An 18,089-nucleotide genomic window follows, 5' to 3' on the forward strand; every position below is an offset into this window, starting at 1 on the left:
GGTTCGCGCCCCGGTGTGGGAGGATCCCACGTGCCGCGGAGCGACTGGGCCCGTGAGCCGTGGCCGCTGAGCCTGCGCGTCTGGAGCCTGTGCTCCGCAACGGCAGAGGCCACAGCAGAGGAAGGCCCGCATACCACAAAAAAAAAAAAAAAAAATGTGATTTTAAAATTGAAAATGAGTATCCTGATTCTTATCAATATTGAAATGAGAACTTTGTAATGTCCTTAGGAGAAATTTTATGCTTCTGTCATGGAGAAGTCACATTTGGTATTCCTTAAATGTGTATTTTACTTTTTTTATAGCTCTTCAGGTAGTATAACTTTTGTCTAATTTTTTTCTCTTTCAAAAACCCAAGATCACCTTGACAATGATTGCTCCATTTGAACCATTTGAGAAAGAACAGCAGAGCAATTTTACCAAGGACTAAACAGTTTAAAATGGGCTGAGATACTGATTCCAGACAGCCAAACGACCATTAAAACAGAGATGGGCGGTTGTGGAATATGAAACTAATTTGAGAAATGTGTATCTTGACATGTTTTTATTACACAAGGGTCGTATACCCTCTAACATTTCCTTCTAGATCTGGGGAAAAGTTATTTTTGCCATAGAAATGAAAGGACAGCTAAAGAAGGAAGCTCATTTACATAGATTTTCAAGTGACTAAGATAAAAAACTACAATACCAAAATGATATAAGTGGGGGAAATGATAAGTGCAGAAAACCACTTAGCATTCGACCCTTGCCACTCTGATCCTCTCAGAGACACCAAGAGGCGACACAATACCAAGTATACACACAAAGCAGGGAAGAATTAGAAAATGTTTAAAAGCTATATACAGCAACTAAAACCAAGTAATAGTAATATCTTGGTCCCTAAAATTTTATCTCTTGAAAGTATTTTAAATGATTTTGTAAAATTTGAACTCCTTGTCATATATAAAGGATATGATTGTTTAGCTATGTAGATTTTGATCTGCATCAGTTATGCTGATTATAGTTCCTGAATGTAGCTCATAGAAACAAAGTAATACACAAATTTCCATAATTAATAAACTTAAATATTTAATTTAATTTGACATAGCACTCTGAGAAGAGACTGTTATTATCAATATATTATAGCTAAATATTCTATTGCAGGAAGAAGTTAAATCATGTACTTTAACTTATATTTTCTATCATTGATCAAGTCATTATCAGAAAAAGGGTTCTCATGGAGTCTTTTTTTTTTTCTTTTTTTTGGTGGTACGACGCGGGCCTCTCACCGTTGTGGCCTCTCCCGTTGCGGAGCACAGGCTCCGGACGCGCAGGCTCAGCGGCCATGGCTCACGGGCCTAGCCGCTCTGCGGCATGTGAGATCTTCCCAGACCGGGGCACGAACCCGTGTCCCCTGCATCGGCAGGCGGATTCTCAACCACTGCGCCACCAGGGAAGGGAAGGGAAGCCCGGGAAGCCCCCTGACAGAGTCTTAACAAGCCAATGTTAAATGTTGCTTGTAAATTCAATCTGCCAAGTATCAGACCTTTTTTTAAATTATATGTCCTTATACTCTGGGAATATTATAGGTCAATACAAAAATAGAAAGCAAAACACACAAAACCAAACAAAATACTCCTGCTCTTGAATTTTTATTAGTTACTTGATTAAATATTCCATTTTAGGGATATAATTGCAATAGTCTATATATTCTATACATAGATGAGAAAACTCATTTGTAAGGTAAGCTTTGTTACATAAAAATAACTCTTGATCTCATTTATTGGCACCTTCTCCTTCAAAAAACATAAAATAAAATTGTATCTATAAAATTCTTGCCAACTATACTATTGTCCTCGTGCAGTTTCAAGAATGTCACCTTGTTATTTTCTGGTTATCATTTGCAAAGTCTGCAATGCCTTTGCCTTAGAGGCTATGCAAAATTTTGTTAGATATAAACCATCTCATTTCTGATTTCAGGAAGTCAACATAACCCATCTGCTGCTTTCACTTCCCAGCTGTATGCAGCAATGCCAAATTGCTCTAAGTTGAGCTTTATACTGTTTTTGTAGGCTATCTTTTACCCACCATGCTTACATTTTCCTTGTGTAATTTCACCATAGACACAGGTGCAGATGGTGTGTAAGAAGTGCAATACATATGGGAACACATAATGTTAGGCTTGCAAGGCTTCTGACAGAACTTTGAGTTATAGTCCTAAAGAGTGAATTAATTTCATTTAAGAACAGGCACTGTATCCATCAAAATGGATACAGCCCTCAAAGTGATGCCTAACTTTAGATCCAAAGTCCCTATTCCCATGTTCTCTTCAAGAAGTCATTTACTTCCATCACATCATTTTCACAGCATTCCTAAATAAAGGTTTTGTAACTTTTCACTGATTTCCCAAGGATATTGCTTTAAAACAATGTAGAAAGATAGATAGATAGAGGTAGAGAGATAGATATGGTATTTGTTTATTGATCTGTAGTTATTAGCAGTGTGCTATATAATTACAAAGTAGTCGTCTAAATAAAATTTAGAATACTAAATAAACTTATGTTTTAGTTAATGACATTTAAAATAAGAATTAAGCAGTCAGATAAATCCTTATCAACAAGACCTTTATTATGTGCTCTTATTTCTCCGAAATGATCAAAAATCAAAATGAATGCTGGGAAGTTATAACCTAATAATTTCATTGAAGAGCTATGTCTGGCCACCATAATTCTGCTGACCTAGATTTTTATATAGATGCATTAAAACTGCTTTGGTCACTAAAGTACAATTTGTATACCTTAGCAGTTTTGACTTTATATGATATTTGGGGTGACCAGTTTGATAATTATTCTTCTTTTCATATGAAAATATTTTGTCATCTTTCTCTCTAAGAAAACAGGATTAGGGAGACTAGACAATATACTTTAATACTTTAATAACGGTGAAGGAAATGGTAATCATTCAAACTTTTGAACTCATGACCATTTTAATATAGTTACTGTCTACAGTGACTATTGATAATCAAAAATGTGGAATAAATATGTCAATGTATTTTTATGAATTATCTACATTTAATTATTATTGGAATTATAGAATTTAGGCATTTGTGACAGAAACAATGCCCACAATGAAGAAAAATAAGTGTTCTATTACAAATGTCAATAAATTTTATGGTCCAATTGAACTTCTGGATTTGTGTTAAAAAGATTCTTTTTACAAAATTGTAGGGTTTTTTTTTCTAATTTTTAAAAAAATTATTTTATTTTACTTTTTTAAAAAGATAAATTTATTTATTTAATTTTGGCTGTGTTGGGTCTTCGTTTCTGTGCGAGGACTTTCTCTAGTTGCGGCAAGCGGGGGCTACTCATCGTGGTGCGCGGGCCTCTCACTGTCACGGCCTCTCGTTGCCGAGCACAAGCTCCAGATAAGCAGGCTCAGTAGTTGTGGCTCATGGGCCCAGTTGCTCCGCGGCATGTGGGATCTTCCCAGACCAGGGCTGGAACCCGTGTCACGTGCATTGGCAGGCGGATTCTTAACCACTGCGCCACCAGGGAAGCCCGAAAATTGTAGCTTTTAATCTTGAATTGACGGTACACTCACAATATACTGCCACTCACATGATACACTCACATGTCAATTTTAATCGTGAACTGACATGATACACTCACAATGTAAAGATACCATCATATCTGCTTATTGGTACTAGAGTCTTCAAGATGAATAAACAAAATAAAACAAAAAATACGAATTTATCTGCAAAGATGTCAAACATTTCTTAGAATTTTGACTTGCTTGTCACTTTACAACAATTTTTCCAAGCATTTAAAATAAATTTTAAGAAAAAAGAACAGCTTATAGCTTGTATAAGTTTAACAGAGATGACAAACTGCCTCTTCTCCTTTATAATCCTCCACTGCTCAAATTAGGACACAATGGAATTATCAAACTTATTGATTCAATTTTCTGCTATAATAAAATAATTCGTAAGAGACTCTTCAGTCTATAAATAAACTTTAGGGTCAGTTCACTGAATGATAATGGGTACAAACTGACACAGGATAATGAAGTCATGATATTCAAAACTGATTATTTTACTTTAAAAAATCTCACAGTTTTACAGGTCCATTTTCTTTCAAAGAATCAGGGATGAAATTAACATAATTTCAACCAGTCAAAAACTATTATTTTAAATTTGGATGATATTGTATTTTAATATTTTGACCTTACTTTAATTAAAGATATATAAATATATATACTTAGAAAATTAAAAAATCACTCAAAGAAGTGAAAACACACAATATATAGCAATTTCTGATTGTTGTGAAGATTGGAGAAGATTATGCCAGATTTATTTTAAAGAATATTTTGAGACAACATATATTATGTCAGTCAAGGAAAATATTTTCAGTAGAATAATCTTATTGAATAAAATTTCAATCTATTTCCAGATTTCTCAGCTACTTTCCTTTGATCTAAATAGTTCTATAATTGTTTATTATCAAATCTACTAAAAATATGATATAGCTAATAATTTCTGAGCCAAGAAATATAGAGAACCCTACTCTAATGCTCTTATGTAAGCAACCTAATACTGTTGCTGGATCCGGAGTTAAAAACTGATGTTTTTAACCTAAGGCTACAACCATAAAACAGGGCTGAAATTCTCTGAGAGGTATGCAAAAAAAGTGTGTGAACCTATGGGGCTTTTTGTTTTATTGTGGAAAAAAGTAGGTATATATCGCATCATTCAATAGATGAGTAATTATTTCCATTATCATTTATTGGAAGTCTAATATGAGGGTGATGCCTGCCTTCAAGGGGTTCTAGGTTTACTGAAACACAGACCTAAATTTGAGTCATTCTGTAGTACATGGTTAGTCAATGTAAGTTTTGTTCTTTCAGCTGACACATTCAATTTCTTACAGAAGAATTTGAAATGCAGTGATTTGCTGCATATTGGATCAATATCAACATTCCATATGTTTGATTAGGTAGTGGGATACACATAATGCTATGGAATAGGACTGAGCTAAGATAAAGAAGCCATTCTCTCACTTTCCAGGTAATGGAGGATTATCTGTATATCTGCTTGCATTAGAATGAGAAAGTATAGAAAAGATGATCCTTCTATCCCTTCTTTATTACTAGACCAAATTACTGAAAAAATCATCTGCATCTTTAGGGTGAGATAATTTCTTACCCAGTGCATTCATGCATTTTTTTCCTCTACCATCCTCCCTGCTCAAAGGTGAAGAGCAATATTTTTTAAAAATCTGTATTGTTTTCACTCTGTTTAACCATTCATCAGATTCTCATTGTGCTTGGGATAAAGACTCTGTCCCTGTATACTTTGCTTCTTGTTCACACGTGCCAATGCCATGTTTAATTACCTCATCATTGTCAAACATCCTCCCAATATTAAGCTTTTTCTTATGTCTTTTTTCCCCACCATATTCACTTAGCACCTACTTATTTTTAATTCTCCCCTCAAATGTTCCCCTTAAGGAAAGAGATTGTGGCAGTAAATAATTACAATTTTAAATTATTTTATGTGTTGTTTTGATTGATGCTTTCCTTAAGCACTGGTATATAAACTCCAGGGGGCAGAATTCTGTCTGTTTTTACTCAGTCTTATTCACCCAGCATATTTCCCACTGGCTAGTACCCCATAGCTGATAGAAGTATGAATAATACTTGGAGAAGCTGTACATCAGTTCATTATAATCTCAGGAGAACATTGGAGAAATGAACTTTGAAACAGGATTTTGGACTTGCTTTAATCAATTTGATATTTATATATTCCTTTTTATTGTCTCTGCTATAGCAAATGTCTACCTGAAAAATGTGTATTTGCTGGTTTACAAAATAATTTTCATATGCATTATTTTATCTGGTCCTCACAACTACTCTAACAACTAAGTCATTGCTGAATATAAATCCAACAGATAGGAAGACCCCTAATCTCCATTGCCCACACACACATAGACCTTAAGGTGTGGTCCATAACCTTGCCATATATCTAGAGTAACAGGAATATTGGCCTCCCTATCTTTTGGAATACAGATTATATTACGTATTCCACTGTTCGTGTGTTTCAGAGGCACACAGGCTTTTTTCCTCCTTAGTTTTGCACTCATTATTTCAAGCACGATATGAAAATATTAGTCTATTTCATAAAGTTCTTTTTCTTTTTGATTTTATGTTTTTGAAACAGAAATTAAAAGAAAAATTTATCCCTTACTAACTTCATTTGTTTTAAAAAGAAAAGATAATTATTTTAACGGAATGGAAAGAGTAAAACTATTAGAGGAAGTTGGGTCCTTAGGTTAGAGCCTTACACTTTTGAAGCCAGTGTTTAGTATACAACAGGAATCTAAAATAGTAGTATCATTGATTCTTCCCCAGTATTAAATTGCAAGTTTTGTTTTCATACAGCTTTACCAAACTTTTGACAGTCCTAGCTGTAATCTAATGTTTATATATTTTCTTTTCTCATTCTAGAGGTTCATTATAATATCCATTTTTTTTGAAATTAGAAAAAGAAAATTTTTTCACAAACTGGGTGCCAAAAATCTGTTGGTTAATTAATTTTTAAGTGATATTATTGTCCAAGTAGATGCAGGGAAAAGGAGGTAACTTATGTCTTTATTTTCTGAAAATAATTCTTCATTTTCTATTTTTGAATATGCTAAGCATCTATTGCCTTACATAAGACTTCATGCCTTTCATTTTACCAGTCTAAAAAATTGACATAATATTGTCTATTTTGCTTTAGTGTTAGAAAGAGGTATCACTACTAGTTGATATTTTCAGTATAATTGTGAAATTATAGGATGACATATATTTCTAGCCTTTTATTTTCACCTAGTTATTATATCTTTCAAGGGAGAGATTTTCATTTATGACCTTTGCTGGTCAAATTTAGTTTCCCCTAACTCCATTTCCTAAGTCTGTCTGTTGTAGTATTTTGAAATAAAGTTGCTCCACAGTAAGCAGTTTATCATCAAACTTCAACAAGAGCAAGAAGGTAAATTGTGCCTTTATAACATTTGTGAAAATGCTTGGAACAGAACTCATCACCAATAATTTGATTAAATCATTGGGAAGCTGAAAAAATAAATAATAAATGAATTATCTTAAATAATGTAGAAGGATTCTGGTATTTTGGAACAATAATTAGAATAATTTATTATGCATCAATTATTTGCTTACAATTCTCCCCCCAAAACACCAAAAGGAAGATTTATACAGGAACATCCAGATAATCTAATTCCTGATCATATATTGAGAGCTACGCAAAGGTCATAGTGTTAGAAATTTGTCAGTTATGCTATGAGAACTTCTGTTTAAGATAGCAGGATTACCAAAATGTTAATTTCTTCCATTAACTAAAATGAAAAGAGAAGAATAAAAATCACAGAAAGTTACTTGAGAAAATGAATAGGATAAGAGAGTGTAACAGATAAATTGTCTCAGCAATTTTAATTTGCAGAAAATGTATAGAAACTGGAGTATTCATGTTTATGGCAATTTAGCAATCTGAGCAATGTGAACAAACTTCACAGTATAGAAAACCAAAAATGCTGGAAAAATAACATGAAAACTTTTTTCCCACACATTTTATAGTAGGCAAGAAAGTGAGGGAAATCTATGAGCCTGATAAAGCATGAATTCAAAGGAGAAAGTAGGCTTTGAAGTTGGTAGCTGCCTTAGGACATTTGATAATCACTGGATGTTATGTCTTGGGTTTCAATTTATCTGTATATTTAGAGGATACAAAACAAACCCTAGAGTTTACACATGGTAAAATGTCAAATTAAAGACTCCTAAGGAAAAGCTGAATCCTTGAAAGAGATGACATACATAAAAACTGAACAAATCTAAATCTCTACTACACAGACCCAGCCCTGTACCTTCAGTCATTTATAGACCTTCATTCTCTTTGGAGGGATAGTAAAAGTTTTCAGAAAATGCAAAAACAGAGGTTGGGATCTGAATTCACTATATTATTCTGGCCCAAAAAACTATAAACGAGTCAGATGACTTAAAGTGGTCCTAAGTTAATAATGACACCAGGAAGATGACAGACTGACATTGCCAAAGGAAAATCTTTAAAGTCAAGTCTTCAAAAATCATTGACTCACAATGAAAAAGGCAATAATCACATAAAGAAACAAACCACTCCGGACAGGAATCAGATGAAACAATAGAAAGACCAACGTATTGTATTTGTTTAAAAATGGATTTGAAATTATAGTAGGTGAACTTGAATAATTTGATCTATTAAAATGGAAATTATTTCTAACAAGTGGCATGAAAAGGAAAGCTAAACTATTTTACATTATTTACATATCATTTGGAAAAATATCAGAGTTAGAGCTCTTTGAAGTTGTATTTTTAGGAAATATAGTAAAATTATTATTAACTTTATATTTTATAAAGTTAATATATCTAGGGAAATGACTAGAAAAATTTGAAAGAGTATATAATAACTTCAAAACTAGTCAAGAAAAATTAATGGACTTAGAGAACAAAATAAATGAAAACCAAAAGAGGAGACACATACACACACACATACACATACATTTAGGCACATCTAGTGAAGTAAATAGAAAGAGTAAACTAAGTGGTTTGAAGATAGATACAAATAAATCAATAATCAAATTAGATGTGAATTAAACTCTTCATTTAAAAGATAAGGTTTTTAGATTGGTTTAAGCACAATTGCAGCTATGTGCTGTTTACAAGAATAATGGCTAAAGTATATATATATATATATATATATATATATATGAAAAATATATATATATGTCATGAAATCTGGTAATAAAAACAAAAACCTGCTGTAGCTCTACTGAAATTAAAAAGAAAAGTTTTTAAGGCAGTGTTGAAAGTGTGACAGAAATTTTCATTTTCAACGCACATACCCCTAACATAATATCTCAAAAGTATAACTAAAATAATTGAGATAAAGAAGTTCACACCTATCATCAGTGTTCAGTTTTTACATAATTCATAATAAAACTGAAAACATACAAAAAATCAGCAAATATATTGATTTAAATAAAACATGTATAAATTGTGTTCAGTGGACAAATATACAAAACAGTACCTGATTACAAAATACACATTTTCAAGCATACCTAGCGATATAAATAAGGCTCTAGTACTTTCACAGTGACCATCTTTGCCATCTTTGAGGCATGTATTTTTGCAGCAAACATTTTTGCCTCCCAACTAATTGGTCATAAGGCAGTTTTGTCATGAATGATAAAATAACGAAAAATAAAAATGGGTCATTAAAAAGGTTATAATGAAACATGAGAAATGAATAGCAAAACTAAAAAGACTCTATTGCAAAATACAAAATATTCGAATAAATTTAAAATGTGTATAAATTCATGGTAACACTATGCAAATTACTGATTATTTTCTGTGGTTTGAACCTTAGCACTTGTCTTCCAAGTCTTTCATTCATAGCATTTTATACATGTGGGTTTTTAGTGGTTTTCTTGGTTTGTTTGTTTTGTTCTTTTGCTTGTTGACTCGTCTCCTTGTTCAACATCACACTTTGTTTTTTGCTAAAATTTCTTCCTTCATTAAGGGAGGTATCAGTTTCCAAATACTCAGATCATATTTGTAACCGAGCTTTGTGTTGCATTGTAAAGACCTCTATACTGCTGGTTTTTCCTTTCATATTGTCACATGTCCATTGACAAACATTTCAAAGTTCTATGGGAAATGTGAGTTCAACTCTGCTCCTTGGTCTCTTTCTCCTCTAATGTAGTATGTTTCAAAATAAGAAACCAACTCTTGGGGCAAATCATCCTCATCTGTCAGCTTGATAAAGCTATCAGTAAGGTCGGTAACTGGAAGAAATGCTAATGCATTCCTACCAGTTGAAAGCAAACTGTCAAACCAAAAAAGGCCAGTTATTTTATCTTTCATGGCAAAATGTTTGCAGTGGAAATGCTTGCAGCAAACATGTTTACAGTAAAGAAGCTTACAGCAAAAATAAATACCACTACATATTCTATATATTACATTAAGCAAGGCTTATCAAGTTTCAAAACATTATATAACAGGAGTCAGAAATTTCCTTTCTGTAAAGTTCCAGAGAGTAAATATTTTCTTCTTTGCCTGCCATGTAGTCTCAATTAAAACTACTCAACTCAGTTGTTGTGGTGTAGAAGCAGCCATAGAAAACATGTATATCAATAGGCATGACTGGGTTCTATTAAAACGTTTTTACCAATCAGGGCTGGAGTTGAACTCCATCTGTGGGGCATTGTTTGCCACATTACCAGATGCCAATATATTTAAGTTCAAAATTAATATGATACTTAGTGAAAAATATTATAAAATTGTAACAGTTTTAATGGCCAGTTTAAAATAAATCAAAGAAGAAATCATAACAGGAGTTGGAATATATTTAGATGTAAACAATAATGAAAATAGTACTTTATAAAAATGTAATAAATGTAGTTCCAAGAACCAGTTATGAATTAAATAAGAACTTACTAAGATAAAGGCTGAAATTCAAAGACATAAATAAGTGTTCCTGAAAAGATGAAAACTAATGGATTATCCAAACAAGGAAGAAAATAAATAGTTAAAACTAAAGAAGAAATTAATTAAAGACACTACAAAATTAAAATGAAGGGGTTTATAAAATCATTTATTTTAGTCAAATGTTAGAGACAAAAAGAAAAGAACTGAAGAATTTTTGCAATATTTCCATCTCTTCTCAAAGGAGAAAAAATGCACAAGTAACAATATCAGGGAAGAAAAAGAGCAGATAACTTTTAAGGTTACATGTACTTTTAAAAAGATAAGAAAATATTGTGATCAACATTTTGCCAATATATTCAATATATTTAATAATTTGGATTAAAGAAAAAGATATGAAAATATAACTTAAGAAAACAGACTCATGAATAAATGTAGAAACTTCAAAATAAAATAAAATAAATTGAGATTGAAAAACTACATCCTAACAGCAAAATAGAAAATCCAGCTTTACAGATGAGTTGTATCACATACTCCAAATAAGATAATTCCAATATTATACTAATCATTTCAGAGAACACAAAAAGTGGAAATACTCATTACCTAATTGTGAGTCTAGTCTCATGATATCAAAATAAAACAAAGATGGTAATAGAAATGAATATTATAGTCAAAATGTATCACCAAATACATGCAAAAATCCCAAAGAGAATAGGAATAAATACAAAAATGTATTTAAAGAATACTATATATATATAGCATATATATATACACACACACACACACACACACATAAACATACATATTTAATTCACCACCTTGGTTTATTAAAGGAAAAAACTAATCACATAAAAAGATACAGAAGAAAGCATTTGATAATATTTTCCATATGAAATAAAAATAAAAGCAATTGAAAAAGCAAAATAGAAATAGAAATGATAGGACAAGCATGGTACTGTATGTTGAAAATGTAGAAGCATTTCTTAAAAGTGGTAAAAATGCCAAGGATAGCACTATTACTAAATCACTTAATTTTATTAAAATTTTGGCCAGTGGGAAATAAAAAGATCCCCAAAACAAGACTCCCTTTTTTGTTCTTTCCTCCTACCAATCTCTTTTGTACTAACAGTCAGGCGGATTCTTTTGTCACTTCTCTGCTGAAACCAATCCAGATTTTTCCTCAGTTTTCTTAGAATAAGATCCAAAATTTTTACAATGGCCTCACAAGTAGTTACAGGATCCGACTACCTTTTCCTCTTGGACATCTTTGTTCCAGCTATACTGGCGACTTAGGGCACTCGCCCACTTTAATATATTTGCAGTGACATTTACTTTTGACTAGGTTCCTCCAGAGAGCCACTGCCCCCACCCAGTCTTCGCTGAATTTCAATCTGAAATGAGGTCTCCTCTGACAGCCTTAGTAATAGCAACTCCATCTCCACCATCTCCCACACTCCAATACATTCCACCCCACTTTACTGTTTCTTTTTTAGAGCACTTATCACCTAACTCTTTTTTATTTTTTGACAGCTTTTTGCACTTTAATGTGTAATGCTCGAGGCACAACAAGATAACTGCATCTAACATTGTCATAAATAAAAAAGATCACTTATCAAGGGCTCCAGAGTGAACAGCATCTTCGTAACCTCCATGCTTATCATCTTTGCTTTCTGGGTGTAATTTAATAAGATTGTCAATTCGAAGAATGGTCATTGCGGCTTCAGTTGCAAATTTCAAACTTTTAACTTTAACTATGGTTGGTTCAAACACCCCTGCTTGTTTGTTGTCTCAGGGTTTACCATTGACCAAGTCAAGACCAATCCATTTTAGATTTTTGTGTTCTGGGTTAACTTGAGGCTCATTATGAAAAGCTCTTAATTTTGCAACCAGATCTGTGGAGTCTTGGGCAGCATTAACTGCCAGAGTATTGGGAATAACAAGAAGAGATCTTGCAAACTCGGCAATAACAAGCTGTTCCCGGGAGCCCATGCTGGTTGCGTAGTTTTCGAGGTATATGGACAGGGCCGCTTCTACGGCGCCGCCACCAGGAACCACAGATTTCGACTCCAAAACTCTCTTCACCACACAAAGCGCATCATGTAAAGAGCGCTCCATCTCGTCACACATGAAATCATTTGCCTCGCGTAAGATGACCGACGAAGAGGTACGAGCTTTAGTGTTTTTAATCAAGATCAGTTCATCATCGCAAATTCTCTCCTGTACCACCTCTTCTGCTTGTCCCAACATTGAAGCTTCAAAAGTTTCTTCACCTTCCAAACTGGCCAGGGTCGGCAGAATAGATGCTCCGGAAGCTTTAGCAATGCATTTAAGGTCCCTTTTTAAAACTCTTCGAACTGCCATAGCACCAGTCTCCACAAAATACTTCAGACACGTGTCGTCAATTCCACCAGTGGTTAGAATAACATTGGCACCAGTTGCCAGGACCTTCTGGATTCGCTCCTTGGTGATATCTGATTCTCTCTGTCTAATCTGGTCCAGTTTTTCAGGGTCTGTAATAACCACTTGTACACCAAGCTTCATTTTTGTTTTCTGCAGGCTGAAGTCAAGGCAAGCAATTTTTGCATTAACTATTCTCTTGGGCATGCCTAAAATTGAACATAACATTAAATACCTTTACAGTAATTACAATATGGTTACCTTTTATAAAACACACCTATCCTTAGAGATCTGCAGAGATTTTTAAATTGTTATATGTAAACACACGAATTTAGATTTTATTACTTTTAACCTTAGAAACAAACACTTAAATGGCATTCAACACACGTGTTTTCTTTTAATTTGCATTTTTCTTAAGTTAAATGTAATTAAATTACAAAAGAGGAACTGGCAACATTATGTACCATTTTCCTTTTCTCTGGGCTTCACTAAAGATCAATAAATGCACATCCTGGATAGTTCACCCGAAAATGCAGTTATACGGTCCACACACAGCTAACGTTATCCTTCAGTATTCTCGTTACATGACCAAATCAAACCATAAGCCTTACCCTGGGATCCCACCACACAGTTGAGCGCATAGCCATTGATGAGCATACTCTCCATCTGACTTCTCCCATGGGCTTTCAGAATATTAATGGAATTGACTGGATAGCGAGGCTGGCCTCTGACATCCGTGTATTTAACAGCAAGTACAGCATCTACCACCATATTAGCAAAGAAATCACCACTTATTCCAATGATTTTGGAAGACATCGATGTCTTAGCAGCATTGATCAGGCAATCCTTTCCAAGTTCATCAGTGTTAATAATTAGATTCTCACTGATATAACGCACTGCTTCCTTGCAAGCAAGTCGATAGCCACTAATAACTGATGTGGGATGAATTTTCTGTTTGACTAGTTCATCTGCCTTTTTTAGAAGTTCTGCTGCAACAATAACCACGGAGGTAGTTCCGTCTCCCACTTCTTTGTCTTGCAGGTCAGCGAGCTCGCAAAGAACTCTGGCTGCAGGGTGTTCCACCTCCAGTAACTTCAGGATGGTCGCACCATCATTAGTAATGGTTACATCACCAATATCATCCACTAACATTTTAACCAAGCCGACTGGACCAAGAGAACTTTTTACAATATTGGTAATCGAAGCTGCAGCCATGACGTTCTGGGAGCGGATCGCCTCCCCAGTGCTGCGGTCCCCGAACACGGACAAGGGCCCCTCCATCTTCGCGGCAGGGCACACGTCGAGTTTCACTCACACCGCGGGCAACAAGGGTCTTGTCCCTGGGCCGGGCGGCGGCCACAGCAGCGGCGACGGCGTGGAACGAGTCACCTAACTCTTTATATAACTTACCTAGTTATTATTTATTTTGACAGGGTGACCATTTAATGTATTATCTGAGTAGTACAATGGAATGGAAGGGGTTACTATTAACAACATATCATGACAATAGGCACAAATTGAAACCAGCACAAGCAAAAGGGGCGTATGGTTATTCACCCTCTGGCTTATTATCTTTTTTTCAATAATATGATTTCCTTGAAGGCAAACATCTGTCTACTTTGTTTACTGAAGTGATTCATGTGACTAGAATAGTGTCTACCAAAATAAAAATTTGTTCAGTGAAGAAATAGCTGACAATCTTTCCTTAGCTACAAGAAATCATCTTTCCCCACTAAAATATTCTGTGACCCTAAAAGTAATCAAATATGCTTGGTCCGTTAACTAGGTAGCAAATGGAATTCCTAACCATACATAGAACATGAATCCTCAGTTTTTCAGTAGTTAGGAATCATTTCTGAGGTGTAGAATTAAGTTAATATGGCTTTTTATATGATTCTCTTGAATGAAAAGTTTTGGCTGCTGACACAATGCCAGAGGGTTTTTTTCTATGTAATAAATTTTCTTCAAATTTCAAAGTTTGCTTTCATCTCATTTAGAAATGAGGTGGATTTCTGCAAAATGAAATGGAGAAGCAGGTGTCGGCAACTAGAATGTACACAGGCTGGCAGGTGCAAAACAAATAGACCAACAAAAGCATTTGGAGCCTTTACATTGTTGCCAGTCTGATGCCTTAGCACAATTTGCAAAGTGCTCTGAGGATTGTCCTTATGGTTACTCATCGAATAAGAAATGTTTGCAAATTTCTCTTTCCCCTTTGGATATAAAATTCTGTGAAATATGATAAAGTAAAAGGAACATTTGAATGACAGAATCTGCCTACATATTTCTATTACAGGCATTAGAAATACTTGTGACTTTCCATCATTCAAATGCTGCATGAATATATCTTTAAAAATCTACTAGTAGGTACTCTTTGACACAACAGCAATCAATAGAAAGCTTTGGGAAATTATTATTTATTTTCAAATATTATCACTAAAAATGAATATTTTATCAATTTAAATCTAACTCCAGATGCCTAGTAGAAAAAAAGAGCAACAAAATACTATATCTGGTTTACATGTGTAAAATGAACCCTCATTGAATACTGAAAGTTTCAAAAATTAAAAAATTGGCTATATATAGTCTTTAATGGAAAAGTCTTTGTCATGAACTTAGCTTTTAAGAGACAAGGTGATAAAATTTGGCAATATACATTCCTTACCAGTTGCTTGAAAATGCAGGCTGTTGAGAACAAATGAGGTTGTCTTAATACCTGTAGAGTATGTTCATTTTTCTTCTGTCTACCAAACACTTGATTTGTTTGCATTGCTTGAAACCCACCAAACAAAGCTTCTTGATACTTGCATTCTAGACTAGACAGTGAAAATACATATGACATATATCATAAATCTTGTATATATACATACATATCACATATATATACACATATATCACACATACACACAAACACATAATAGATATATAAGTTCAGATTTCCAATACTATGTTAGTAGGGAAGTTGGTTTAGAAATTCCTCTAGAAATAAACAGTCAAATACATTAAGGCTTTTTTATCACCTTTAAAATAAGGGCCACATGATGCTGTCCCTAGATGTGTAGAGGCAGGTAGTACAATCCTAGCTATTATAGTTCTTTAGCTCATAGCGTGAGTCAGAGAATCTACCCTCAGGAGGACCTTTCTAAATTAATTTGCTAGCTAAGAGCTTCAGCTAAAATAGTTGCTGACATAGTTCCTAGAAAGTAATTGAAATCACTCAAGACTCACATGTACTTGGAATTGAAGACATTTTCTTGCTCTCAATATATAACACAAACATTGCTGGACATACTAGCCTCATATTACCCTCAGATGTTAACAGTGATGTTGCACGCTTGTCTAGTGCAATCTGTACCTCTGCAAACTCATAGAAACTTCCCCTCAACAGATTTATAACCATCACAGCTCTGTCCCAAATAATGAAAAACCAGTCACAAACAACGAAACATTTCTCAGTAAACCTGGAATTGTAACATCCACACCATCAGAGAAGTCAGTCTGATGTAATAGAGAAAGGATCTGTTTTGTTAAGAGGCAGAGGAGATTAAATCTTGATATTACTAGAGGATGGCTAGGTCAACTTTCTTATCCTCTCTAAGCCTTACTTCTGCCACCTCTAAAATGGACATAAATCATAATTTACATGTACTTGCTGAATATTAAGAAATGAAGTACTTAAAGTTGTTCTCAGATCATTCCACACTCAGTATAATGGCATATGTTACCATTCTTTTCAAATGGTTAAATATTACTAGTTTATCTTAAATATTTAAGTGATTTGAATTTTAATCTATTTAAAGTATCTTAGAAGCATTTTACTCTTTTTTAAAAAATACTGTAAAATCAAATATGTAAGACGTGGGTCTTTTAAATTTTTCTTCCTTAATACCATTGATAATAGAGAAAAGAAAAAATAAAATGGAACTAGGGTTGGAATATAACTAATAATTTTTGCACAATTCTTTTTTGCAGACTGTATTGACAGCTATCTATACACGCATTCATATTGTCCAATTAATTCAGTGTTCTCCACAACAGTCACATTTTTTTTCTTTTGTTCCAAAGTTTGTTTTTACTAATCAAGCACTTTGTTAATTATCAACTTTTAGAAGTCACTAATACAAATAAAATAAATAGAAGTGGATAAATAGGCTTAGTGGATGATATCCATCATTTTATCTAACTGTAAAGATTAGCCTAATCTTAGGCTTCTAATTTTTTTCAAATATGTTTTGAGCACTTTTAAATATACTCATTTGTAGCGCAGTGTCAAAGTAGTGTCCTAAGTTGATGTTTTCTGGAGTCTGACTGCCCTCTTTGACACATGGTGGATAACTACTTGCAGGTCTTTGCCAAATTTTTATCTATTCCATAAAATTCACTTATCAAGGCAATTTTCAAACTTTCCTAAAATGAAGCTCCAAGCAATTAATTAATTTGGTTTTTGATTATATTTTTCATTGCATTGTTCCTAGCCAAGAATTTTCTCTTTTGAGTTGCAAAAACAGTTTGGTCATATTCATTCATAATTTGCATTATTGGCTTCAAAATATTGCTCTGAGTGATATTTTTATTTAGTTATTGCTCAAGGTTTTCTCTCACAAGAGACAACAAAATGCAGACTCTCTTGAAACTTCAAAGTAATAAAAGCCATGTTTTAATATGTATCTCAAATAATCCCACTTTTTTTTTTACTTTGGCTAATAAATAAATTGGTGTTATGATAGCCTACTCAGAAGCAGGAGCATAGTCTTTCAACTTTTCGTGATTTCTAGTTAGTATGAATTTTTCCTCAGTATTTTATTGCTTATAATATCAGACATTAAAAATCCTTTAATCTCTGTTATATTTCAGTTTTTAATAAATATAATTTTAAAGTATTACTTTTTAAATGTAAAAGTATCTGAAAATATAAATGCATTAAAATATATATGTATATATGCCTCATATGAAACTCACTCAAAGAATTTGAGTTTTTCCTTTATTTGTAATAAGTATGTGGCACATTAATCAATAAACAATGATGAACAGGAAAGATTACAAAGTGACCAACTTATTTTTAAAGCCAAATGTGTTAATCTTTGAGAGTACATACAATAAAATAAAATAAGGTAAAATAAAAAACAATGCATTACTTTCCACTTTCTCTACTTTGAGTGACCAGCACTGTCTGTAGAGACAAGTAAATCAATCCTATCTTGTCCTAG

The 18,089-nt window shown here is 33.5% G+C and overlaps 1 protein-coding gene across 1 annotated transcript; it reads right to left on the minus strand.

The window, feature by feature from the left end:
* Positions 1–12,012: 12,012 nt before the first annotated feature.
* LOC102979077 (T-complex protein 1 subunit alpha-like) lies at positions 12,013–14,265 on the minus strand. Its single transcript, XM_024126654.1, has 2 exons — positions 13,494–14,265; positions 12,013–13,091 (listed from the first exon to the last, which is right to left on the minus strand). The coding sequence occupies exons 1-2, from the start codon at positions 14,161–14,163 to the stop codon at positions 12,274–12,276; spliced, it is 1,488 nt and encodes a 495-aa protein (XP_023982422.1). The 5' UTR covers positions 14,164–14,265; the 3' UTR covers positions 12,013–12,273.
* Between the last annotated feature and the right edge of the window lie 3,824 nt (positions 14,266–18,089).

This window comes from Physeter macrocephalus, chromosome 8 (genome assembly GCF_002837175.3).
Source record: "Physeter macrocephalus isolate SW-GA chromosome 8, ASM283717v5, whole genome shotgun sequence".
Classification (NCBI taxonomy): domain Eukaryota; kingdom Metazoa; phylum Chordata; class Mammalia; order Artiodactyla; family Physeteridae; genus Physeter; species Physeter macrocephalus.

What these genes read in the sequence shown, in the direction of transcription:
- LOC102979077 (XM_024126654.1), bottom strand. Translation starts at nt 14,163, where the DNA reads ATGGAGGGGCCCTTGTCCGTGTTCGGGGACCGCAGCACTGGGGAGGCG. An exon ending in CTGTGTGGTGGGATCCCAGG is followed by an intron (nt 13,092 to 13,493) that starts GTAAGGCTTATG and finishes GTTCAATTTTAG; the next exon opens with GCATGCCCAAGAGAATAGTT.